This window comes from Nyctibius grandis, chromosome 2 (assembly GCF_013368605.1).
Source record: "Nyctibius grandis isolate bNycGra1 chromosome 2, bNycGra1.pri, whole genome shotgun sequence".
Taxonomy (NCBI): Eukaryota; Metazoa; Chordata; class Aves; order Nyctibiiformes; family Nyctibiidae; genus Nyctibius; species Nyctibius grandis.
The window spans coordinates 63,235,940-63,258,748 of record NC_090659.1 but is presented as its reverse complement, the minus strand read 5'-3'; the positions used below and the strand labels follow the sequence as shown (position 1 = coordinate 63,258,748).

The 22,809-nt window shown below is 38.9% G+C and overlaps 2 protein-coding genes and 1 long non-coding RNA gene across 4 annotated transcripts in view; 2 read left to right on the top strand and 1 right to left on the bottom strand.

Annotated features, from left to right (window-relative positions):
* Window positions 1-232: 232 nt before the first annotated feature.
* Window positions 233-16,389, top strand: ERCC5 (ERCC excision repair 5, endonuclease). Its single transcript, XM_068395408.1, has 16 exons — window positions 233-330; window positions 735-839; window positions 1,459-1,634; window positions 2,508-2,623; window positions 2,719-2,808; window positions 3,639-3,699; window positions 4,635-4,778; window positions 5,709-5,916; window positions 6,192-7,133; window positions 7,547-7,779; window positions 8,168-8,287; window positions 9,900-10,113; window positions 11,800-11,944; window positions 12,758-12,960; window positions 13,875-13,957; window positions 15,730-16,389. Exons 2-16 carry the CDS (start codon window positions 752-754, stop codon window positions 16,291-16,293), a joined length of 3,387 nt encoding a protein of 1,128 aa, XP_068251509.1. The 5' UTR covers window positions 233-330; window positions 735-751; the 3' UTR covers window positions 16,294-16,389.
* Window positions 16,005-22,198, bottom strand: LOC137660529 (uncharacterized). The gene is made up of 2 exons (XR_011047690.1): window positions 21,637-22,198; window positions 16,005-16,219 (listed from the first exon to the last, which is right to left on the bottom strand). It is a non-coding gene; the product is annotated as an uncharacterized lncRNA (long non-coding RNA).
* The window catches only part of LOC137660528 (protein-lysine methyltransferase METTL21E-like), a 29,383-nt gene continuing 24,759 nt past the window's right edge, over window positions 18,186-22,809 (top strand). The window contains exons 1-2 of one of the 2 annotated variants that reach the window (XM_068395419.1): window positions 18,186-18,350; window positions 20,041-20,125. In XM_068395419.1, the coding sequence (XP_068251520.1) occupies window positions 20,056-20,125 (70 nt within the window). In that variant the 5' untranslated portion in view covers window positions 18,186-18,350; window positions 20,041-20,055. The remainder of the gene's footprint in view (window positions 18,351-20,040; window positions 20,126-22,809) is intronic. The other variant, XM_068395418.1, reaches the window with a different exon arrangement.

Genomic DNA, 22,809 nt, shown 5'->3' with positions numbered 1-22,809 from the left:
GGGGGTCCATCGGGAAGGGCGGTGGGAACCGCAGGCCCATGGCAGCTACAGCCACAGGGGAGGATACCGGGGCGAGCGGGGCGCCGCCCCCGCCTCCCGCAGGCCCGTTGGGAATCAGCTCCCCGCCAGGCCTGGACCGGCGCTGGCCATGGCGCCCGGCTCCGCCCCGCGCGCTGCGCTTCCTGCGGGCAGCGGCGCAGGGCGAGGGAGGCGCATGCGCGGGAGGCAGTGGGCGGCAGCGGGGCTGCCGGGGGATTCTCGGCCTGAGGCGGCCGGTCCCCGTCCACGCGCCGGGCTCCGCCCCCCGGGTGCCCCCCGCCCCCGCCGCAGGTGAGCCCCGCCGCGCGCGCCGACGGACACCCCGCCTTCCCCCCCCCTGCCCCGCCACGGCCTGCGGCCTTCCCCGCCCTCCCCGGGGCCGGGAACCCCGGGCCTTCCCCGGAGCGGTTGTCTGGGACCGCGGCGATGTCTGCGGAGTGGGGAGCCGAGGCTCCCCCGGAGCGGTCTGATGGCCGCCGGCGAGCGGCTGTAACGCTGCGTTTGGCCGGATTTTTTGAAGGTTTTCTACATATCGCAACCTGAGGGGATCGTCCGGAACCGGCCCGAGCGGCTGCCAGCGGCGGGGCGCCTTCCCCTGCCTTCCCCAGCCCAACCTGCCTCGTCGTTTAATATGTAGGTCCTATAATATTTGGGTTATTCCTTCTTTTGTTCCTCATAGATTCTTCTCTCTCCAGGTGGCTGAGAAAGGATAATGGGAGTTCAAGGACTTTGGAAACTGCTTGAATGCGCTGGGAGACCTATAAACCCAGAAACGCTGGAAGGAAAAATTCTGGCTGTTGGTATCCTTTAAAAGTAAAGCTGAGGAACCAGATTTGTGAGGGAGATTGTTTTAACTGTTTCACTTATTTCTACATGATCTGTTCTGTTTAGCTCTTCTTTAAATCATGACAATATTTTGATAAGTCGATATTATGTTTTATAATATGTAGAATACTAAGCTCTTTATTATTTTTTTTTTTTTAAAGATACTTTTTTAATAGGTTCATTGCAGAAGAGTTGGGCTACAGGATTTTGTGCTTTATAAATAAATGTGTTGCTCTCAGTATCCCTATAAGAAGAAAAATTTTAAATACTTTTACATCAACTTTCCGATCTTACATACTTGGTTAAATGCTGGAAAGATGTGGAAAGAAGTTGCCCTTCATTTATTTGTAAAAATAACTGGGGAGGTACTACTTGCTGCACAGTTGTTCAACTCTGCTTTTTTGTCCAGGGCGATAGGAGCAAGAATTTATTCTGCTCTGAAGTTCACAAGTATTTGGATAACCTTGGCTTCAATAAGCCAAGCCTGGAACAGTGAACAAAAGCCACTCAGTCAAATATGTGCACTTTATAGAAACTATTAATACGGTATATGTGTAAGATAGCACATTTTTTTCCTCTTAATGGTTCTGTAAGATATTAGTATTTGGTTGAACCAAGCAATAAAGGGAGCCAGAGATCGCAGTGGTAGTTCCATACAAAATGCTCACCTCCTCACTCTGTTTCATCGACTCTGCAAGTTACTGTTCTTCCGAATTCGACCTGTCTTTGTTTTTGATGGAGAGGCACCGCTTCTGAAGAGACAAACCTTGGTAAGTACCTTTGCTGAGTTATTGCAATGCAAAATAAAATGTAGGTCTGCTGATACTAAGTATCCATTTTCAATTTCCTTCTTATTCTGCTTATGCTTCTGAGCCATGAGGTTGGAGGGCTTGAAGTGCAGTGCTGTGCAGGTGTTCTTTGCGGTCACAGAATCACAGAATCAATCAGGTTGAAAGAGACCTCTGGGATCATCGAGTCCAACCATTGCCCTGACACCACCATGTCAACTAGACCATGACACTAAGTGCCATGTCCAGTCTTTTCTTAAACACATCCAGAGATGGTGACTCCACCACCTCCCTGGGCAGCCCATTCCAATGTCTAATGACCCTTTCTGAGAAGAAATTCTTCCTGATGTCCAACCTGAACCTCCCCTGGCGAAACTTGAGGCTATGTCCTATTGTCCTGTCACTAGTTGCCTGGCAGAAGAGGCAGACTCCCACTCCCCTACAACCTCCCTTCAGGTAGTTGTAGACTGCAATACAACTAGTCTTAGCTGTTGGTCCAAGTCTTAGCTGTTGGAGCATGCAGCAGCTCCCTTTTGATATACTCAGGTTTAATTTGTGTAGAAACCAGATTGCAGAGAGGTAGGTGATGGCATAAGCCTGGGTTTTGCTCCAGAATGGTCCTGAACACAACTCTTGTAAGCATTTGTACCCAGAAGCTGAAAACTGTTCCCAAGTCCCACAGAGGAAACCGACATAGAGGGATTTAGAGGCTCTGAAGGCTATGTCCCCATTGATGTAGGATGAGTTATGACGAGTTGCTTATAGACTCGGCATACCGAATTATAACATTAATCCACTGGCTATGTATCTTCAGCATCCGGCAAAATTTCATTGGTGTTAATCTCATTATCACAGGCTAAGCGAAGACAAAGAAAGGACATTGCCATCAGTGATTCGAGGAAAACTACAGAGAAGCTCTTGAAAACGTTTTTGAAGAGACAAGTTATCAAAACTGCTCTTACAGTCAAAAGGCAAGAATAAAAATTATTTTCCCCTTGGTTATAAGTGGCAGTTAAGTTTTCATGTAGCTATTAATCACCGTTGTGTTTTTTTTTCTTTCCCTAAGGAATGAAGCTTTGCCCAGTCTTACACAAGTTCGAAGAGAAGAAATTGATATGTATGTATTGCCTTCTTTAGAGAATGAAGAGAAGAACAGGTAGGTAGAACTAAGAAAAATAGCTTAAATGTCTATAATAAACTCAGATAAAGGTATAAACCACATTTTTTGACACTGCTGAAAGGCCTTTGACCCATAAGACTCCATAATGTATAAAGTATATTTCTTTAATTTATATTTTATTTCAGTTTCCTTTTGGAGTTTGGTTTATAGCTCTGTATACAGAACCCTTCTAGTTATTTATGGGGAAGTAGCAGAAGCAGCTTTCAGCCCACAGATTAAATTTCTATACTGGATTCGTATTTAAGGATGAAAGTGCTACCTCATTCTCCGTGGCCATATCTGTATGACTAAATGGAACTGATTGTTCAAGCCTGGGTAGCTGGTGTGTGGCAGCTTGATTCTGGTTTGCATCCCCTCATTCAGTAGTGTAGACATGTTCAGCAGAAGTAGGCTTTGTACGTGCTTGTCAAACTTGTGACATCTTCTTAAATAACACTAAGTGGGAATGTGGAGCTATCTGTTAGATGACTCTTTGCACATCTTATTTAAAGTACATAAAAGCATATATGATGACCAAAGAAGAACTGGGTAATGATTGTAACAGCAACAGTTGTCTCAGTCTAGTTTTAACTGAGATAGGTCTGCCTTCTTGCTTTCTGTTCAGATCTGTTTGACTTGTGTATGTATTTATATGTGTGTATATGTGTGTTTGTATGTATATGCATATATATATGTGTGTACTTTGATGTTACGTGTGAATTTTTGTACTTACCGGTGAAGGGATAACTGATGTCCATTTGCTTAAAATAGGAATTTTATTTTCCTAGGTAAATATCTACATATTTTTTTCTCTTTGTGATTTTTAGCTCAGAGGAGGAAGATGAAAAAGAATGGGAAGTGAGAATGAGCCAAAAAAAGATGTTGCAGGTAAGTGCATCCTAATTGCCCTGTTACTCTGAACAAGTCTCTTGTTCATGTGCTATGCTTAAAAGACAAACAAAAAGGTTAAAGAAATGTTTGGAGGTATAGGTCTTACTATAGCATTACTTATCAAGTAAACAAATTAATTTTAAGTACTCTTATGAATTCCATCTAATGAGGAAATACAAATGTAATTTTCTCCACTAGAATACATCAGAATAGGAATTTCTTATGGTATGCATTTTTTTTTCCTTTTGACTACTTTCTCTGGACATGTGGAGAAGAAATTGGTTTTTGTAATGATATAAGTGAAATGTATGTATTTGTGCACATCTGTATGCACATATAAGAGCATATTTAACAAAATTCCCATGCTTCTCCAAATATGAATTGATGTTGAAGCACTTCGGTCCTTGAGTTTTCACAGATAAATTCTGTATTCCCTTCTGATGTCCTGATCTCATGGGAAAAGAAGAAAAGAAATTTATAACCGAGGAAGAAGGCATAAGGAATAATAAAATTATCTCTGCTTTCATCAAAATAAAAAAACAACCAACCAAAAAAAAACCCCAAAACCCCAGAACTCTTGAAAATACTGTTTATCTTTGAAGTAGTTCACATTCAGGAGAACATCTTTGGAAGGATAAAATCAGACTAGCTGAGGCTGTAGGATCTGCTTCTATGATTTATGCTAAATATCTTTTTGTAAAAAGAATAAAGCCAAGTTTCTTTGTATAGTGTACATCAATAATTATGTACTGTATATTATTTTATTAGGTAGTAGTTACCTATTTTTTCTTAACTTTTCTTCACAGTGTAGGAAGTAGCAAAGATTTTATGGGGTTTTTTTGTTGTTGTTTGGAATGATGGTCTAAATATTTTATTGTTCTTGCTGTACTGTAATATAAAATACATGTTTATGTTGTTTTCCATTTTTATAGGAAGAGTTATGTGCAAATCCTCATTCTGTAGATATTGAATCAGAAGATTTCAAAAAGCTGCCTCCAGAAATAAAACATGAGATCTTGACTGATATGAAAGAATTTACAAAGCGAAAAAGAACGTTATTTGAAGCAATGCCAGAGGTAATATTTAAAATAGTTTTCAAGCCATCAGAATGGAGCTATTGCCATTAATGCAGATGAAGGCTACGCAAGAGTATCACATCTGGAAAGCTTTACCCCCAGGCCTATTTAATAAGAGATGTTATGTTGAGGGGAAAAAATCCCTGCGAGATAATGACTCTTAACAGAGCCTTCCCATGTGTCTCTTCAGAGCCCTGTCTCTTGATTTCCACTAAAATTGGCAGAGCTAATTCAGTTTGACAAAAATGGAAAAATCATGCCGTGTCTCGCGCCTTATCAGCGTTATGCCCAAGATTTCAACTGCAAGAACATAGTGCTGGTGTGGATAAACCAGGCATAATGAACACAGCTTGCATTCCAAACCCTCAGGTTGTTAGAGGAGCTGACAGCTGGGAAAAGGCTTTTGTAGCTTAGGCAGATGTGTTTTGCAGCCATTCAGAGACACGTGGGGAATCCTGTAGTGCTGCTTCTACAACAGCTTTTCAGAGCACAGATTTTAAAAGTGCAATATACCTCAGATCAAATGATAGCTTGTGCCCAAGCGTAAGCTAAGAACCATCATCTTAAAACCATCCACATGTGGATTCTGTTATAATTGCATTGTTTTTTAAGATGGGGACCAGCTCTGTTAGCCAGCTAAATTTTGTTGGTCCCGTCTTTGCGATCTTGTTGTGTTTAGCCAGTCAGAACTACTTAATGGTGCCTCTTAGAATTGTGTGTTACCGGGTTAGTGTTGCTGTCGCTTGGGAGTGCAGCAGTCAGTAAAAGACAAATGTTACCTGCTTAAAGAAAACTCTTAAAAGGCTCTTTAGAGTGTAGTAAATGAGCTTGCTTAAAAGGTGCAGTTAGTGGCATTTTATTTAAATTGACTTGATTGGTTGTTTTGTGTTTGAGTGTTTTTTTGTTTTTGTTTTTTGTTTTTTTTTTAAGGGGTCCGATGACTTTTCCCAGTACCAGCTTAGGGGTTTGCTTAAGAAAAGCAACCTCAGTCGATGCATAGAAAATGTAGAAAAAGAATTGAATCAACAGCACTCAGGTGAAATCCAAACGCAATATGAAAATGAAGGTGGTTTTGTGAAAGAAGTGGAATCTAGGAGGGTAGTCTCTGAAGATACTTCTCACTATATCCTAATAAAGGGTATGTCGGGTCTTAATTTTGTAAAACCTCGTTTGGTGTGTGCAGTCTGCAGCTGTCAGTTTTAATAAAAACCTGAATATTGTTTACAGGTGCATGTAGCCAATACTTTGTATGAAATGTGCATTACTGTTAGACATAATTAACTGTGATCTGTAAACATGTAGAAAACTAGTTTATTAATCTTTATGTTATGATGTTCATTATGTAAAATGCAATTTTAGTATAAAGCAGTTTTTTACTGAATGGAAAAAAATCAACAAAAAACTTTCTTTCAGGTATTCAAGCAAAAGAAGCTACAAGTAGAGACTTGGAAACTACTGCAGGACCCTCATCAAAAATGCTTGAATTTACTAAGTCAAATAAAATCAATGAATATCCTGCTGATGCAAAGCTGGTTGCATCTGACAAGTTGCAGACAGAGAAAGATAACAATGTGGTGGCAGCACCACCCTCTCCTCGGACTTTGCTTGCTATCCAGGCAGCTATGGTAGAAAGCAGCTCAGAAGAACTGGGGGATGAGGATACAGGGCGATTGAATGTGAACCAGTCTGTTACAGAAGGCGGCAGTGTGTCTCCGAGAACACTACAGGCAATTCAGCAAGCTCTGAGTGATAATGAGAAAAGGGAGGAAGTTGTTACTGTTAGAACTGATACAGTGCTACCAGAAAGATCAGAAGTGAAGGATTTTCTGCTTAGTAGTTCAGATGAGGAAGATGAGATTCCTGAAGTTAAGGAGGGAAAAAAAATACCTACATCTACAATTCATTCGTCAAACCAAGTGATTATGCAAGACGCTGAATTTGAACAAAAGAGTCATGAGTTGGAAAAAAATCATATTACACCCAAGGACACCACTATATCCAGAGCTGAAAATTATTCTTGTATTGACAATACTAGAAAAGGTGAAGAAGATGCAGACAAAGAAGAAAATGGTTCCAAAATGAACTTAAATTCTTTGCGAGAAAAGCATATAAACTTGTGCACGCAGAAGCCAAGTTGTTCCCCTGTACAAACTAGGGCTTTGATTCATGTTGAAACAACAGACCTTCCTAAAAATGAGGAAAGTTTGAAAGTTTCTGAAAATACAGAGGAAGTAATTTCACAAACAGAAGAGAATGTATCTGAGGCACAAAAGGTTATTAGATTTTTTCCAGAAGCAAAAGGTCCTGAGGAGGAAAGAGAAGGGATATCACAGTCTGAAGACAGTGATTCTGATGGTATGTGCTTTTTAATTGTGTAAAAACATAAGAAAATAGGACCTTATTGTATTTCTGGTCAGTTGAAGGTAACCTTTTCTCCTAGTGAAAAATGCTTTAAAATACATCTATTCCTGCCTGTGTAGGAGGTGCGAAGAAAATCTGAGCTATGTTTTTTCCCCTTGGTGTTATGTTTTGTCATTGAAACCTGAGTATGCAATAGGGAGAAACAGGAAACTATGCTGTACTGTACATTGAACTTGCTTAACTGATCTATTAATGGTCAACTACTTGGCTTCTGTAGTTTCACAATTCTTATACCTATTTACTGCATGTAGCAAAAAAAAAAAATCACTGCCCAAATTAAAAACATGTTCAAATACTTCTTTTTAAACAGGCAGCAAGAAGTTGAAATCTTTATTTTCCTTTAATAGGAAGCTTTATTGAAGTGGATACCGAAATCAGTAATGAGGCTGAGTTTCCTAATAAATATGATGAAAAACTAGGTGATGAAACAGCAGTTCCAGAAATGGAGACAGACAGACATCATATTGTCACACAGGACTTGCTGAAGGAGTCTGAGGAAGTGCAGTTGGCAAATGATCAGAACGTTGAAAGAGAAGATGATGGTAAAGATGCAGTGGATGAGTGGCAAGATATCAGTTTGGTAACTAACTCCTTGTTACTTGTTTTGAGCTAGTAATGAAGTGCTCTGTCCCCAGGCAGTTTTTAGGGAAAAACATTAGACAGCTTCTTACTGTTTCATTGCTTTCTTATATATGTATTTAATTCTGTGGGAACTGATTTTTCTTTAAAGATGGCAGTTAACCATAATCTCTCTGAAATTGGAGGGAAACTGTGAGGTTTTAGCACTCTGATGAATAGACCTATCTCTGGTCCTTGTAATTTACTGCATTAAAGAAGCTATGACAACTTCCAAGTGTGCATTAATGGAGCATATATTACTAGAATAATTATAGTTGGAGACTTAGGTATACTTAGTTAAGTAAAGCATTAAATTCTTGAAATTATGACAATCTTGTTTTATTCTTCAGGAAGAACTAGAAGAATTGGAAAATGACCTTTCTGCTGAGCAGAATATGCTTCAGGCTCAAAAACAGCAGCAGGAACGTGTTGCTGCTTCTGTAACAGGACAGATGTTCTTAGAAAGCCAGGTAGTATTTGTTGAATCTTTTTGATTGATATAGCATGATGTGGTACCCCCCCTCCACCCCAGCCAAACATTTTCTCAAAAGCTGTTAGTAATTTTGCTTAATCATAGGTCACTGTTTTTCCTCTCAGGACCTTGTTTTCTTCTGTCTGCTTGATTTAAAATATTGAAAGTATTGAGATAATCTGGAATTCTAACAGTTTTAAATAACTGTTATAACATCATAAAATAATAATAAAACTATAAATAAATTAACATTTTTTTAAGCACTAGCTTTTAAGGTTGGGCCAATTTGATCTTTGCCTGTTACTGTGAAGGTTGCAAGTGGAACAAAAAGATACTAGGAAATGATATTCAGCAGTCTGGAATTGACCTAATGTGGACGTTAGGTAAATTGTGATTTCCCCTAGGGTTTAAAAGATAAAAGCTTACAAGAAACCCGTGTGGTAACCCAGGTTGATGCTCTGGGTAACTGATTTTAAATGATCTCACCAGTAATACCTGCATAAGCCTGTAACTTCTGTTTCAGTATTAGCGTTTAAAGGTTAATGCAGTCTAATGCAAGGACTACTTGCAATACAATGTGTAGGGGTCAACATATCCATAATATAGTAGACTAGTGATGGTTATCTGTGATGTAATAAACTTACACTAAGAAATTCATTCTGAGAAATAATGTAAATGCTTTTATTTTCTTTGCATAAAAGGGATAATTTGGATAGTCTTAAAATTATTGAAATGTTTGTTTCCTTTGTTAAAAATTTGCTCATACTTTTTTCTTCACATGATTTTTTTTTTTTTAAAGGCCAGTAGATTGTGCTCTTATAATGTTACATGCCATACAATGGTAGATGCACCATTATAGTTGTAAGTCTTTTGACCTTGTGCTTTTGCCTTTTACTACAGTAAAAGTTTTAAGTCTTGAGACTGACTTTGTCAGGGCACAAAAGCCAGCTGCAGTGAGGAAAAAGAAGTGTGTGTATATGCATATATATGTATACATACCAAATATATATTAAATAGATTTTACACCTTAACTTTTGCATTGATTATTACATCCAGCTTGGGAGCAGGGGAGTAAATGGAAAGCATAATTTCTGGAGTTTATGTAATCCAGGATTGTGTAACTAACACAAGCCTGTAATCCTAGTGTGTGTGGGATATTTAACTGAGGTTAAATAATGTATTCCATAAAAGTAAATTGTGTAAAATGCATCAAAATACAGGTATATCAAAACACTGTCCAAAGATAACTAGCCTGGCCACTGTTCCCTGCTTGATATGAATGTTTCTCATGTGCTTTCATACTACTTTTTCAGCTAAGGTGATGACTGATATTTATTTAACCTGTATCTTTCTTTCATGGAGCCCACATAGTTGTAATGCACGGACTTTTCTTCATGTTATGGAATGCGCAATACTTAAGTGTGCTTGTGTAATTAAGATAGCAGATTCTCAAACTGTGTAGTAGTAGTGTGATCAAGTAGTGCTTGACTTATGTGGCACTGTCTGCCTGAGATGAGTAAGCATGAATCTGGCAGTTCTGAGTCAAGCAGAATTATAATAGAAGTTCATTTTTCGTATGGAATACAAAGTGATTTCTCTCCATCCTACAGGAGCTTCTTCGTCTGTTTGGCATTCCATACATTGAAGCTCCGATGGAGGCAGAGGCACAGTGTGCTCTATTGGACCTTACTGATCAGACCTCTGGGACAATCACTGATGATAGTGACGTTTGGTTATTTGGCGCACGACATGTTTATAAAAATTTCTTCAGTCAGAACAAATATGTGGAATATTATCAGTATGTTGATTTTCAAAACCAGTTAGGTAAGCTTCAGGTATTGATTTGTTAGATACGTGGCAGCGCCGTCTTATTAAAGGCTGTATCTTCTTAAAGTTGTATTTCCTACAGAATTTTGTGTGTCTGTTACTCCAATGCCTGTTCTTTGGAAAGTCTAAAGACATTCAGTTGGGTTGCTGTTTTACTACCAGATGAACCCCTCTGAATTTGCAGACACCTGCATTTAATACACTGAGTTAGTGTGATGATCATCAAAGCCGGAGGTATGAACTATGGTACCAGTTTCTGGGTAAATGTCAGCATGACTTTTCTGACATCGTGGGAAAATTATATTCTGATGTCATCAGATTTGCAGTCTTCTGCAAATGGGAGTTAATTTTGGACATACTGACACATAATGTATTAGAAGAGGATCCGGCATATGTATATGCTTTGTAAAAGATTTTTCATTTAGTTAATACTGACAGCTTTTTTCTTCTTTCAGATTGCTCTTGTACTAGTCTAATCAAATTGTTACTAATTATGTTGAGCTGCTGAACTTCAGTGTCACGTAGTGTATTAAGGAAAATATGAGCCAATTTTAGCTTTTTCTTATGCCTTGTTTAAGCAGAACTCTGTTAAAATGAGCTTTAACATTTTCAAAGTTGAGAAAAGCTATAGACTTTGAAATAATATTTTAATGTCTTCAGCATGTAAAATTTCACCACATTTTCATGTGGTGAAAAATATGTTTTTAGTTTCTTCTCCCAGAAAATTGAATGAAATATTTTTTTCCTCTACGTATACCTAGTTAGGTATGCTACGGTGGCTTACTTGGAAAGGATTGCTGTAAAAGCATGTGTGTGATTTTTAGGTGTTATTAATGTAATAAACCAGAGATTTTTTTTACTGATTTATCAGGGAAAAATAGTCACCATTGGTCTTCATGTCACATTCCTCTGCAGTCTTGTACTTCTACTCCTTTTCCGTGCATTGCACAATTCTTTCTTGACAGTTGATGGATATCCCAACTAGCATGCCGACGGTCTTGCTTTGTGTGCTCAGACACACATCCCTCCTTTTCTCCACTGATTTTTTTTTTATTATTTTTAAAATCTAGACTTCTGAGGCTAGTCACTGAAAATCAGTCTGGTTGCCTCAGATCTTATCGTGTACCAAGTAGAAGTGGCCAGCTGACTTCTTCCTTCTTTCTGGCTGTTTCACAGGCTCTTCTGGTCTACTTAATAACTGCACTAGCACAGAGCAAGTGACTTCCAGTTTGGGAACACTTTTAAGAAGCAGAGGCATTGATATTATGGACTAGAATCCAAAACTGAGGACTTGAGTGTTTTATTTCTGATTCAGGAGTTATTAAATTCAGGTCAGCATTAGATGACAAATGGCCAATAACTGGAGAAAGATATGTAAAATAATATATCTTAGCTTTTAGAAACCCAGAATTTCCCAATGGTCTTTACCAGGTAAACATTTTAATTTTGTCAAGATGTATTTGCCAGGTTAGCACAACTACTGGTGCTTGAGCTAGCATATTGACACTGCCTCAGAATATAATTTAGCAAATTCTGATATTGAATTAAATGTAATTTTATAGAGTTACTGCCTTGTGTTCCTCTTGTTTTTTGCCTTTCAGATAATGTATTTTTTTTAAAATTTATAAGGGAACAGGTGATGAATCCACTGGTTTTATTTGGTTTATGCACTTTGTTTTACAGGGTTGGATCGAAGCAAGCTAATTAATTTGGCATACTTGCTTGGAAGTGACTACACTGAGGGCATCCCAAATGTTGGCTTTGTAACAGCGATGGAGATTTTAAATGAATTTCCTGGGCATGGATTGGAACCTCTCTTAAAATTCGCGTATGCTTTGTCATATTTTGCTTTTTTGCTTTTCCATAATATGACTATTAGTGAATATACTTTCCTGCTGCTTAAGCATACAACAAAACATATGATCATCATTAAGGAGACTGTTAACTGTAAAATATGTGATTTCATTATATCACTGTTTTCAGTGGCACGTAAATAAGGTGAGATGTTGATACAGCAATTCTAGTGAGACTAATGAAGACAATAGAACAGCTGTAGAACTGTGCGACTGCCTCCGAGTTCATTGCAGAGCTGGATCCCTAGTGGAGTGGAGTTTGTTTCTCCCTGAGTTTGTGAGAAGGTGCTGTAGCTTGCTCGTAGAGAAAAAAAGACTTGATGACTTGATGAGTGAGGAATGGATGACCTGGAAGGAGACAGACAGGTAGGCTGTGGGGAAGAACAAGACTTGAAGAGGGCCAAGTCAGTTGTATTGGCAATAATGGTTATTTCTTTTTGTTTTTTCTTTTTTTTTGTGTGTACCAAAAAACCTCCAAAAATGATCATTATGTGTGGAACATCCTTCCCAAGTGAGGCTGAATTTAGGGCCTTCTGCTTAGCATCTTATGGGTAATCCAGGTGATGTTTGCTACTGTGGCTTACAATGGCTGCATTTACTGTATATGTTTTGTCTTTTCTACTTTCAGATTATGTGTCACTTTGGCCATTTTTGTTTGGAAATTTCCTACCTCATCTCATGTAGTAACTGGAGTAGGGAGACTAAGGCTATTGAAGTTAGCACGGTGGCTCTTGATATTCCAAATCATATTTTATGGAGGCAAATTAATACTTACCTTTGTTTTTCAGTGAGTGGTGGAATGAGGCTCAGAAGAATAAGAAATTGAGACCTAATCCACATGATACCAAAGTCAAGAAAAAGCTGCGGGAGCTGCAGCTTTCTTCAGGTTTCCCAAATCCAGCAGTGGCAGAAGCGTACCTGAAGCCTGTGGTGGATGAAACAAGGGGTTCGTTCACCTGGGGGAAGCCTGATGTGGAGCAGATCAGAGAATATCCTTTTATTGTATGGCAGGACTTGTTAGCTAAAATTTCTCAGATTAAAGTTCATAAGGCTCATTAGTGAGTCAGTAACGGAGTGTCAAATCATTAACATGTCATTGGTGTGAGGGGCCCTCAGCCCTGTCTGCATGCTTTCTCCTACAGTGATAGCAGCTCTGGAATGGAAGGGAATGCAGCTGTGCATGTGTGGCATTCAGGGCTGCTCTGCCCTCCTCTCGAGTGTGCTGCTTCACTTCACATCTAAAGAGAGTCTTGTAGCTGGACTGACTACTTTACTGTGATGTTACGTTTCTGTAACTGTGCTGTGCCTAGTTCTAGACTTAGAGCGGGATTGTTTTCACATTCCTGATGTGTGTTTCCCATCTTTCACAAATAATTTTCAAAACCTAGTCAGAAATGGTGATTCAGTCTGCACTTTATCCCTAGTTATTTACTACATTTCTTGCAATAATGTCTGTTTCTTGCATCCGTTGCAGCTTGAGCTGCAGTGAATTGTTGAAAAGTAGCTGGCAATGCATGCAGAGCTAATAGTGTTTTAAACAGTAAATGAAACTGCCAGTGTGTGCAAGTGTGAAAATAAGGTTTACTTGCAGGTATTCTGTCTTATGGCAGTACTGTGTAGACAAAATGAGTAATATCTTCACTGAGACACGCTTTTGGAAATGTTAAAGAAAACGTTCTGTAACTAATAGAGATGTAACAGCGTGATTAAGATACATAGAGTAACACTGGAACCATCCACATAAGTGAGCTGTAATAACTAAGAGTATTTTCTCTGTTTTTGTAGTAGAAAAAGCTTTGAAGTAAAGTAATTTTCCTCCAGACATTATTTGAGGAATTTTCATTTTATGTGTTTACAAAATACTAGTAATAGCCATTTTGTAAAGTTCCTTAATTTTCTGCACATTCTGTCAGGATCACTTTGGCTGGACTAGGACTAAGATAGATGAAATCCTTTTGCCTGTGATGAAACAGCTGAACTTGCAGCAGGTAAAGTATAAAACTATGTATAGTTTAAGAGTAACTGGAAAATTGCATGAGAAGCATTGTATGAGAAGCATTTTTAAATGAACAGCAAGGCTTTAATCCAAAGTAAATTTCTCAGAAACTAGGATTTGGCGTTTTTTGTTTTTTGTTTTTTTTTTTAATCTTAATATATGTATTTTTAAAAGTCATTAAACTTACTTCTCTAAACTTCATTTCTGTATGATTTGGGTGTGCTGTGAGGCACTCTACATAACTTCAATTGTTGATTTCAAATTTTGTTATCTGTCAAGCACCTATCTCAAGTCCAGGTTGCTGTTTATTCTAGATGTAGCTGAAACTACCTCAAATACATTTAGTACTTTTAAAAGACAGCGTGCTGTCTCTAAAAATGATTTATAAAAATGCCCCATATATTTTGGTGGAGACTGACCTTTGGGTACTATCCATATCCTTTGAGGAGGAGTGCAGACTGAACTGTTGAGCAAGTGCCCATTGATAATATTACTCTAATTTCCAAATAAATGTTCTGTCAACTTTAATGAAACTTGAATAGTGGTGCATGCTGTGATACTGTGAAAGTCAGTTGTAAAACTGATCAGCTCAGGTCAGATTCTTTTCTCCTTTTGCCATAAGCAAGATAGATATGTAGTCTAAACCAGTGTTCTAGGTTCTCTCTGTCACTCAGAGTGAAAGGTACCAAAACCATATACTTTCAGCTTGACTGGAACATCCTTTGGAAGGATCTTTCTCTCTTGAACGATTTTAGGGAGAATGTAGAGGACTCGCTTAGTCTATACAGCAAGCCTAGCTGTGGTTGAATAACACAGACCCATTCTGTCTGACTACTTTTAGTTCTACTCTTAAATCTTTATCCTGTAGCAGCGTGTGTTACAATGAACTTGAGTCGAGCGACCACATTTTGTTGCACTAGCATATGCAAATGTGAAGTGCACTTAACAACATTTGCTCAGTAAACATTCTGTTTTTTTAACAGCTTGAAGCTAAGGATGTGGTTGTAAGGACATACTTAAGAGCACTACAGAGATTCTCTGTATTAGGATTGAAAATGACAACATATGTCTGCGGCGGGCGGCAAGGAAGGCACAGACTCTGAGATCGAGGATGCAAGGGCCTGAAGCCGAAAGGCCTAAGGCTTTTTATTGTTATGCTACTACCCTATTTAACTGCTACAATGCAGGAGCCAGACTAGGCAGTTCAAGATAACATCAACATTCACACACTAAGCACTCATCACCCATTCTGGGAAGAGCCAGTGTTCTGGACTCAAAACATCAACAACCATTCCTTGTTTTCAGCTCTGTGTTCAGAACTGACCTTCCACACATGTTTACTTCTTTCATGCCTCAAAAAGCCCTGTGAACTGGTCTCAGCTCCTTTATCTTAGAAGCAAGCAAAAACTATTCTCAGTGCAGTGTTCCCAAGCAAATCTTATGCTCCCCAAGTAAAGCACAGCTGTTTGCAGACTGAGGGTCTTCCACATATGTCTAATTATCAGCAGCACAATGTTTATAAAATTTCATTGGAGTTTGCTTATTATGTAGTTTCTGTAAAGGTTCTTGTTGCGTAATTTGTAATAAAGTATAGGTATTACTAGAATAATGCAAATGCATCTTATTGTTCACATCTGTTTGCATGCATATTAATTTCATGAGTCCTTTGTCCTGCTTTAATTTGGAATGCTTTATAATATAGCTAACAACTGAATTCCCATCACAAAAACATCCAAAGGTGTTTCTCTGTTTTATTTTTGATAGACTCAGCTTCGAATTGATTCATTTTTCAGACTAGCACAGCACGAAAAACAAGCTATTAAAAGTCAGAGGCTGCGCAGAGCTGTGACTTGTCTGAAGAGAAAGGAAAAAGAAGCAGCTGATGAAATGTGGGAGGCCGCTGCTGTTATGGAGATGGAACTTAAACAGCACGAGGAAAGGAAAGGGGAAGGTACTGCAGGGTGTGCAAATCGTCAAGCTGTGGCAACAGAAGTCCAAAGTGGAAAGAGAAGAAAACATTCAGATTCCAGAAAAGAACATTTATATGGAGGTGGTTTTATTGGGAATTTGCATCTTTCAGAAACTTCTAGTGACTCCTCAGTAGAGGAATTAGAAAGCAGAGATTTAGGCAAGAGCAAAAAGAGGAAAAATGTCTCTGCAGTGGAGACAGCAGACCATAAAGAGAAAAAGGGGGGCAGTAGCTCAAGTGGAGAGGATGAAGAACTGGGAAACATAGTCATGGTGACTGCCAAACCTGTGTTTGAGGGCAGAAAAAAGAAAGCACAGAGTAAGAGAGGAAGAAAAAACATCTTAAAGAAAAAGTCTTAAAAAAAGAGGGTCTTTGCATGTGTGGTTTTTTATGACTTAAGCTTTGTAAATATTCTAATGAACTTTTGATAAATAATAAATTATCCCTATTTGTCATGTATTTGTCATGGATTTTGTATCCAGAACTTAAACAGAAGGTATTTTAAATTATGAAAAAAATTGTTTTAGCACATTTACTCCTCAAGACCTAGATTGGACTTGATAAAAGTTTTCTGTTTTGAGATTTTAAAATTGAGCCAAAACATGATGCACATTCATTTGCATTTTAACTGAGGTGAGAAAGCTGTTAAAAATTACACTCAATCTGTGGCTTCCTTAACTTCAAACCTAAATGAAATTTTGAAAGCAACTTGGATTATTTCTAGGTGCTGAGAAGGAAAATCAACTCAATTAGTGTTGTTTTCCTTATTCCCTTCACAATGCCTGTCTCTATTATAGAGTTTTGTGCTCAAAGTAATGTTGCTTATCGAACCATTCATGAGACAATTTAAACCCTTGTACAATCTCACAGAAAATCAGTACAGTAAGTCCTTATATAATCTGAGGTGCTGTAATCATTGATGTTCTGAATGTAAATGCCGTCTGTCTAGACTCGGAGCTACATGAGCATATCCAAAGACAGAATTCGTCTTCAGAAGTGATGTTCAGAGGTACCCACTGGCTGCAGCACTCAAGTTGGATGAATTTGTGGGAGAAACAATGTGTTGGGCTCAGATTTTCACCCCCACCTCACCTGTCTCTGCATGATTGTAGAATTTATTTATAGCTCCTGTGGATTAAGACAGAAAAGCACTGAATGCTACCACTCGCACATGTGTTCGTACATTACATTTTAGTCCTCCTTCTTGCTGCTTTTGTCTTCTCACTTAGTATTTCTACCTCACTTCTCATTGTTTCATTGTATGAAAGTCAAAGTCCGTGCAATTAAGTTTCGCATAAAACATTAGCCTCTCCTAAAAGGATGAAAGGCTGAAGTGAAACTGGGTAGGATTTGGCCCTTATAGTTGCAGTGAGTCTAATACTTCATGTACAGTGTTTACTGGGCAAAAATTGTCCCTTTTCATACTACTTTTGTGAAAGATTATTGTATTTTAAGCAAATTCTCAGCCTGGACAGCCAGTTTACAGCAGTGTTTTGTAAATCACTCATTAGTATTACTGAATTTTGCTTTGAAAGTGTAGATCAGGTCTCGGTGATTTGCTTGATAGTTTCTAAATGTGGAAGAGCTCCTATTAATTTATTCTGCCAAGCATGGTAAAATACAGAGACCTTCAGTTCTCTGTAGGGCTTGTTTAGTATTCCTGTACACCAATTTATTATTTTTCAATGGCACTTACAAACCCCAGTGGAGGTTGGAGTCTAATTTTGCTAAAAATTGGGTAAAGTAAGAGACAGCTCCTGTCCTGAATTCAGAATAATACAGTCTGAATAAGAGAAGTCTTAAAGATACCTGTATTTGTTCCCGTGGCAGTAAGTGGTTGTGATCTGTTGAGCGAATGTACATCTTGTATATACGAAAGAGGAGTGGTACGTGCATATTTATGCATGGTGACAGGTGTCTCATAGGGTGAAGTGGGGGTTGTGTACCTTGTTACAGTTCTGCATTCCAGCATGACCATGCCATTGTATACCCCTGCCACCAATGCACCCCTGCCCCTTTGGAAATTGCCTTCTGTGCTTGGAAGACCCCTTTGATTCTGAAGAATGATATTTAGCTCTTTGGTTGCTTTTTAGTAACAGTGAGTGGTTACTAACACTGTGCCACTATCTTATTTTTGTAAAAAATATCCCAGAGTTGTTTAGTTGATTGGTTGGAGCTCCCTTGACGGGGTGCCTACTGCTGTTACGAAATCTGCTCCCTTACGTAAGGGACACGGTGTGTGGTGCCCACTTTGTGTTTGTGCTGCAGCTGTTGGGATTTATAATTGCTTCTGGTGTGGGGATGTTGGCAACGTGTGACACGCTTCAGAGCACACTTCTGCCTGGGAGGGGAGCGGCCGGGTAGATAAGGACTTCTCTCTTTGAGTACCATCTTTGGAAAGCTGCAAGAGATTCAGGTAATGTTGAATGAAACGCGGTGGATGCCAGTGGTATTTCACTTGTCTGTATTTTACTCTAAATTACTTTGTATCATTTACTTTAAACAGCATAACTCAGCAACTGAGCTGTTCTGCACTGTTTAGTTCCTTGTAGTACTCCTGAATTCATACACTAAAGTCAGGCAGGTTGCCGTGTAGTTCAGTGTACCTCAAAGGATATTTTTAGAAGGAAAAAAAAAAAACGTAGAGGACCACGAAGTACAAAGGTTTTCCCTTTTAGGGTGATTTTGTAGTGCAACATGCTTGTCCTTCAGAATGCAAAGGGACTGTTTATTAACCTGTTATTTTTATCTTCTAATGGAAAGAAAGTTTGTCTTTTTTATACTTCTGAGGTAGATGACAAGCTAATGGATGTGTGTAACATCTACTGCTTAGTGTCCCAGTAGTTTCTAATGCTACTTGTTATTCTGAAGATGCACACACAAATTTTGAATCCCATTGAAGAATTCAATGAAGAATCCCCTCTTTTCTGTTCCCCACGTAATGATGTTACTATTGCGAAGTTCATAGATAGACGTAAATATAATAGCAGTATTTTTGTTCTACAAGTTACAGTGTAACTGTACTTGTAAGTGTACAAGTAGAAGCCCCCTAAATTATTTTTGACCTTCAAATAGTTTAATGGCTGCTGGCATTGTGATGATAAAAGTTAAACCTTTTTGTTTTGTTAATGCCTTTTGTAGGGTGAAGTCAAGAGAGTACCGGGCATCCTTTCTAACAAGACAGGGCTGTTCTATACTGTCCTCTTTTGTCTGAAGCCTTGAGAAGAAAACCTGCCTAAGGCTTTGCACTGTGAAGATGTTTTCTCGATATTCAGCATATGTTTTTACTTTGATTGCTTTTTCTTTTCCCCCCTAGATAGAGATACTTGTTCACCTACTGCTTTATTTGATTGCATCCTGATTCTGTGTTTAGACATCTGTAGATTATTAACTGCATGCTGCCAGTAACCATTCCTACAAAAATCAGTCAAATTTCCATATAACAGTGCAAGAGCTTTAAAAAATTATCAGATTTTTTTTTTCCTGTGAACTCAGTATTTTCTGATGATTGTAAAATATCAAGAACTGGAGACTATTGGTTGTCTGTCTGCTTTTCTGCAGATATAGCTGAAAATCATATTGCCCTCTGTCATCCTTTTCCTACTGCTTTTTTTCTCCCAAGTCTGCATGTTCTGTGTCTGTTTATATAGGCACAAACGTGTTCTGTTCTGTGTCGTCTATAGATCCTGCTTCCTACTCTCATGTGCAACTTCTACTAATAGACTGTTTCCTTCCCTTCCAAGCCAATTAATTCAAACAAGATTAGATACTTTTGGTGCAATTTTTCTCCTCTTTCAGACATTTGTTGCTACCTTTCCTTTCAATTGTTTATAAGCCTATAGTTTTAAATGTTTATCAAAGCTCTTTCTTTTTAAAAAAACCTACTTGCTTTTCCCCCTCTTTGACAGTAAAACAGTTGAACTAGTTTGCTGCTCCTGATTCTTCTGTGCTTTGAATATTGATATTTATGTGTCTACATGTCTTTATTCTCAATAGAAGTAAATTGTAGCATAATACATGTAAAAATAATTTTAATTTTTTGTGAAATGTCATGTGGGGAAAAAGAAATAGTCATATTCAGGCAGGCTTGTGTTTCTCTGTTGCAGGTTTTGTGGCATAGTATGGATTTGACATCATTACAGCATAACCACCTACAAAATGAACTGATAAGAGAATTGGGCAGACAAGAAGGTAAACTGTTTCTTATTTCACTATATTTTCTTGTTGCACTTAGGAATATTGTTAGGTATAAGGAACAAGGTGTCTTGCTGACAATGAGCTATCTTCTCATTCAATTTTTCTGAAGAATTGTGTTTATGGCACTTGTACAGAAAATACAACAGATAGCGCTGTTGTAGTATTCTAGCTATGCAGTAAGTATCTGCTATGCTGGCATACTCTGGTCCCGGCAGTTTCCTACCAGTTCCTGGCATCTTGCCTGCAGCTGGTTCCAGGGAATGAAGCTGTGACTAGGATCAAGCTATTCAGGAGAGGTTTGTTTGTGGGGTGTCAGTTAGGGAGAACTGGTTATTACAAGCTTAGTTTCTGTCTAGACAGCTTCAAATCTAATCTTCAAATACCTTCAGGGGCTGTTGGCAGCTTTTTCTCTTATGCAAGTTCATGGCTGCACATCTTTCAAGATCCTAAAACATCATGAGTAATCTCTTTTTTAAGGGCCACCAGAAGTAGACAAGGTTTTAGGGTGAGTGTGTGTGTGTTGTTTTGGGATTGGGTCTAGTTATGTTCCACAGCTGAATGTGAGAGAAGGAGCGTTTTTGTTTAAAATCTCAGCTGAGTCTTGGTCCACGTAGAGACAGGCTTTTGGGCTTCTGCTGTTTCAAGAGAGCTCAGCACCCGGTTTTGCTTTGCTACCTGTTCAGCGAGGCAAGGTGGAGCTTTGAACATGACTGCAATACATAAAGCTAATTATTTGCTTACTGAAATGAATGTTTGTTATTTTGCTTTTGAACACTTTTTTCAAAGTACCCCAAACTGATGACCTTCTCTGGAAAGCTGACATTGCACAGGAAGATGGCTGATAGGGATTGGTATGGATTACTGTTCCATAAAGCACTCTTCAAGTGCCTTAATCTGGAGATTTTCTTTAATGCAATTTCCTTTCCTAATGTGTAATTCCAACTTGAATGAAGAGCTCAAGTTGCTCATATGCAATGAAGCATGATTGTTGGGGGAAGAAATAGCTAGAAGTATAAATATTAAAGATAGAACTACTAAAGACTGAAATATTGATGACATTATATATTCTGAAGTACACGAGGGCTGAGGTAAAGTTGCACAGGCATTTCTCTGCTTCTGCAAGCTTGGCTCTCTAATATTGATACTCTCCAAGCAGGATTCAGGGCGAGGATGAGTGAGTCTGCATGCAATTTCTTTAGTTTTTGAATTATGAAAATAAATTGAGTTCTAGGACATTAGGTTAATGTATGCGAAATTAGTCGGTAGGGCAGAATATTTAGATCAAATGCAGAAATATATTCCACTTAACTAAAAGAGTAACTGTGTAGATAGCAATAGCAGGTCATTCTCTTTCATGTCTAGAAACACTAGTTTAAGAGGATGAGGAGAAGTGAATGGAAAATGAGATATCTTTACAGTTTCATCTGACACCAGGCTTTGGCATATTAAATTCCATGCCATGTTCTGAAGGTGAAGGGTGCTGAACCTGCTGCACAGAGACTTACCTGCTGCATCACCCTGAGGCCACTCCTTCTTTGTTCTCGTCCTTTTCCTCTACTGCCTTCCACGTTCCCGTTTCATTAACTTCACCTACCCAGTCTCAGTCTCTGTTTCTCAGGATTCTTATTCCAGTTCAGTTTCTCTGCAAATTCCGGGCCGAGTTCGTTATATTCGGTGCCTTCCCCTTTCCTTTTTAATTGGCTTGTCACAAGTTCTCTAGGTTAAAACTCCTTATTCTTGTTCATGGTTCCCATTGCTACTGGTTCTCAGATTACAGGTAGGTCCTCACCCAGTCTGTCTTTTCTCTGGTGTCTTTATCCAATCAGTTCTTCATCACACCTGCATCGTTAGATGTCTCTTTTTCTTTCCTCTCATGATTTCTCTTGATCATTAGCTTTAACTCTCCTTGGCTAAACTTTTCTGAGATCAGGTTCTGCCACTCCTGTCTTCATTTCCTGGGATACTAAATTACTTTACCAGTTGCATTGTTTAAATTTGCCCCAGAATAATTTTTATCTCTGAGTCAAAAGGAGGAGAGCAAGTTTGCAAGGCGTACTTGTCCTTGACACTCCATCGTCTCACTTCACTTGGCCAGGGCTCAGTTTTTAATCCATAAATATCTGAGAAAATGCTGACCTGGTAACCTTCACATATCTGCCAGCATTTTAGAAGGGACATGCTCCTTCCACTCACCCTGATTGACAGATGTCCTAATTGATGGCTATTCCTGCCATCATTTCAAGTCTCTGGGTGGAGTCCAGAAAGGTGCCTTAAATGGGTCTTAGTGGGAGTGGAGGCAAATGAGAAGCAGCCTAACCCTGTAACTTAGAAGTTAAGATATTCAACTGGGAAGAGGGCATGACTTAGCGTCTCGTTCCTATTTTCTGGGTTACTTCTAAAGTGACTTCTTATCTTTCTCACTCCATGTTCCACTGACACTTTTCCATTGGCATCAAAGACTTTGCTATAAAATGGGGAAAACATCCTGGGACCAGAGTGTGGAGCCCAAGTTTTCCTCTTCACAATTGAGTGTCCAATTCATAGCTGGGCTTTTCCTTGCTTGTTGTCCTTCTAGCATGATTCTTGCAATCCTGGTTTCCTGATGGCCCATGTCTGGTGGTGATGGAGGGGAGGGGAAGCCCCTGGTTCTGTAGGGCACCTGGAACACACTCCTCGGG

Bases quoted from the DNA above. Each gene is read 5' to 3' on its own strand.
- ERCC5 (XM_068395408.1), top strand. From the start codon at position 752: ATGGGAGTTCAAGGACTTTGGAAACTGCTTGAATGCGCTGGGAGACCT. The intron at 1,635-2,507 runs GTAAGTACCTTT...TCATTATCACAG, and splicing joins TTCTGAAGAGACAAACCTTG to GCTAAGCGAAGACAAAGAAA. The intron at 12,961-13,874 runs ATCCTTTTATTG...TTTTCTGCACAT, and splicing joins TGTGGAGCAGATCAGAGAAT to TCTGTCAGGATCACTTTGGC.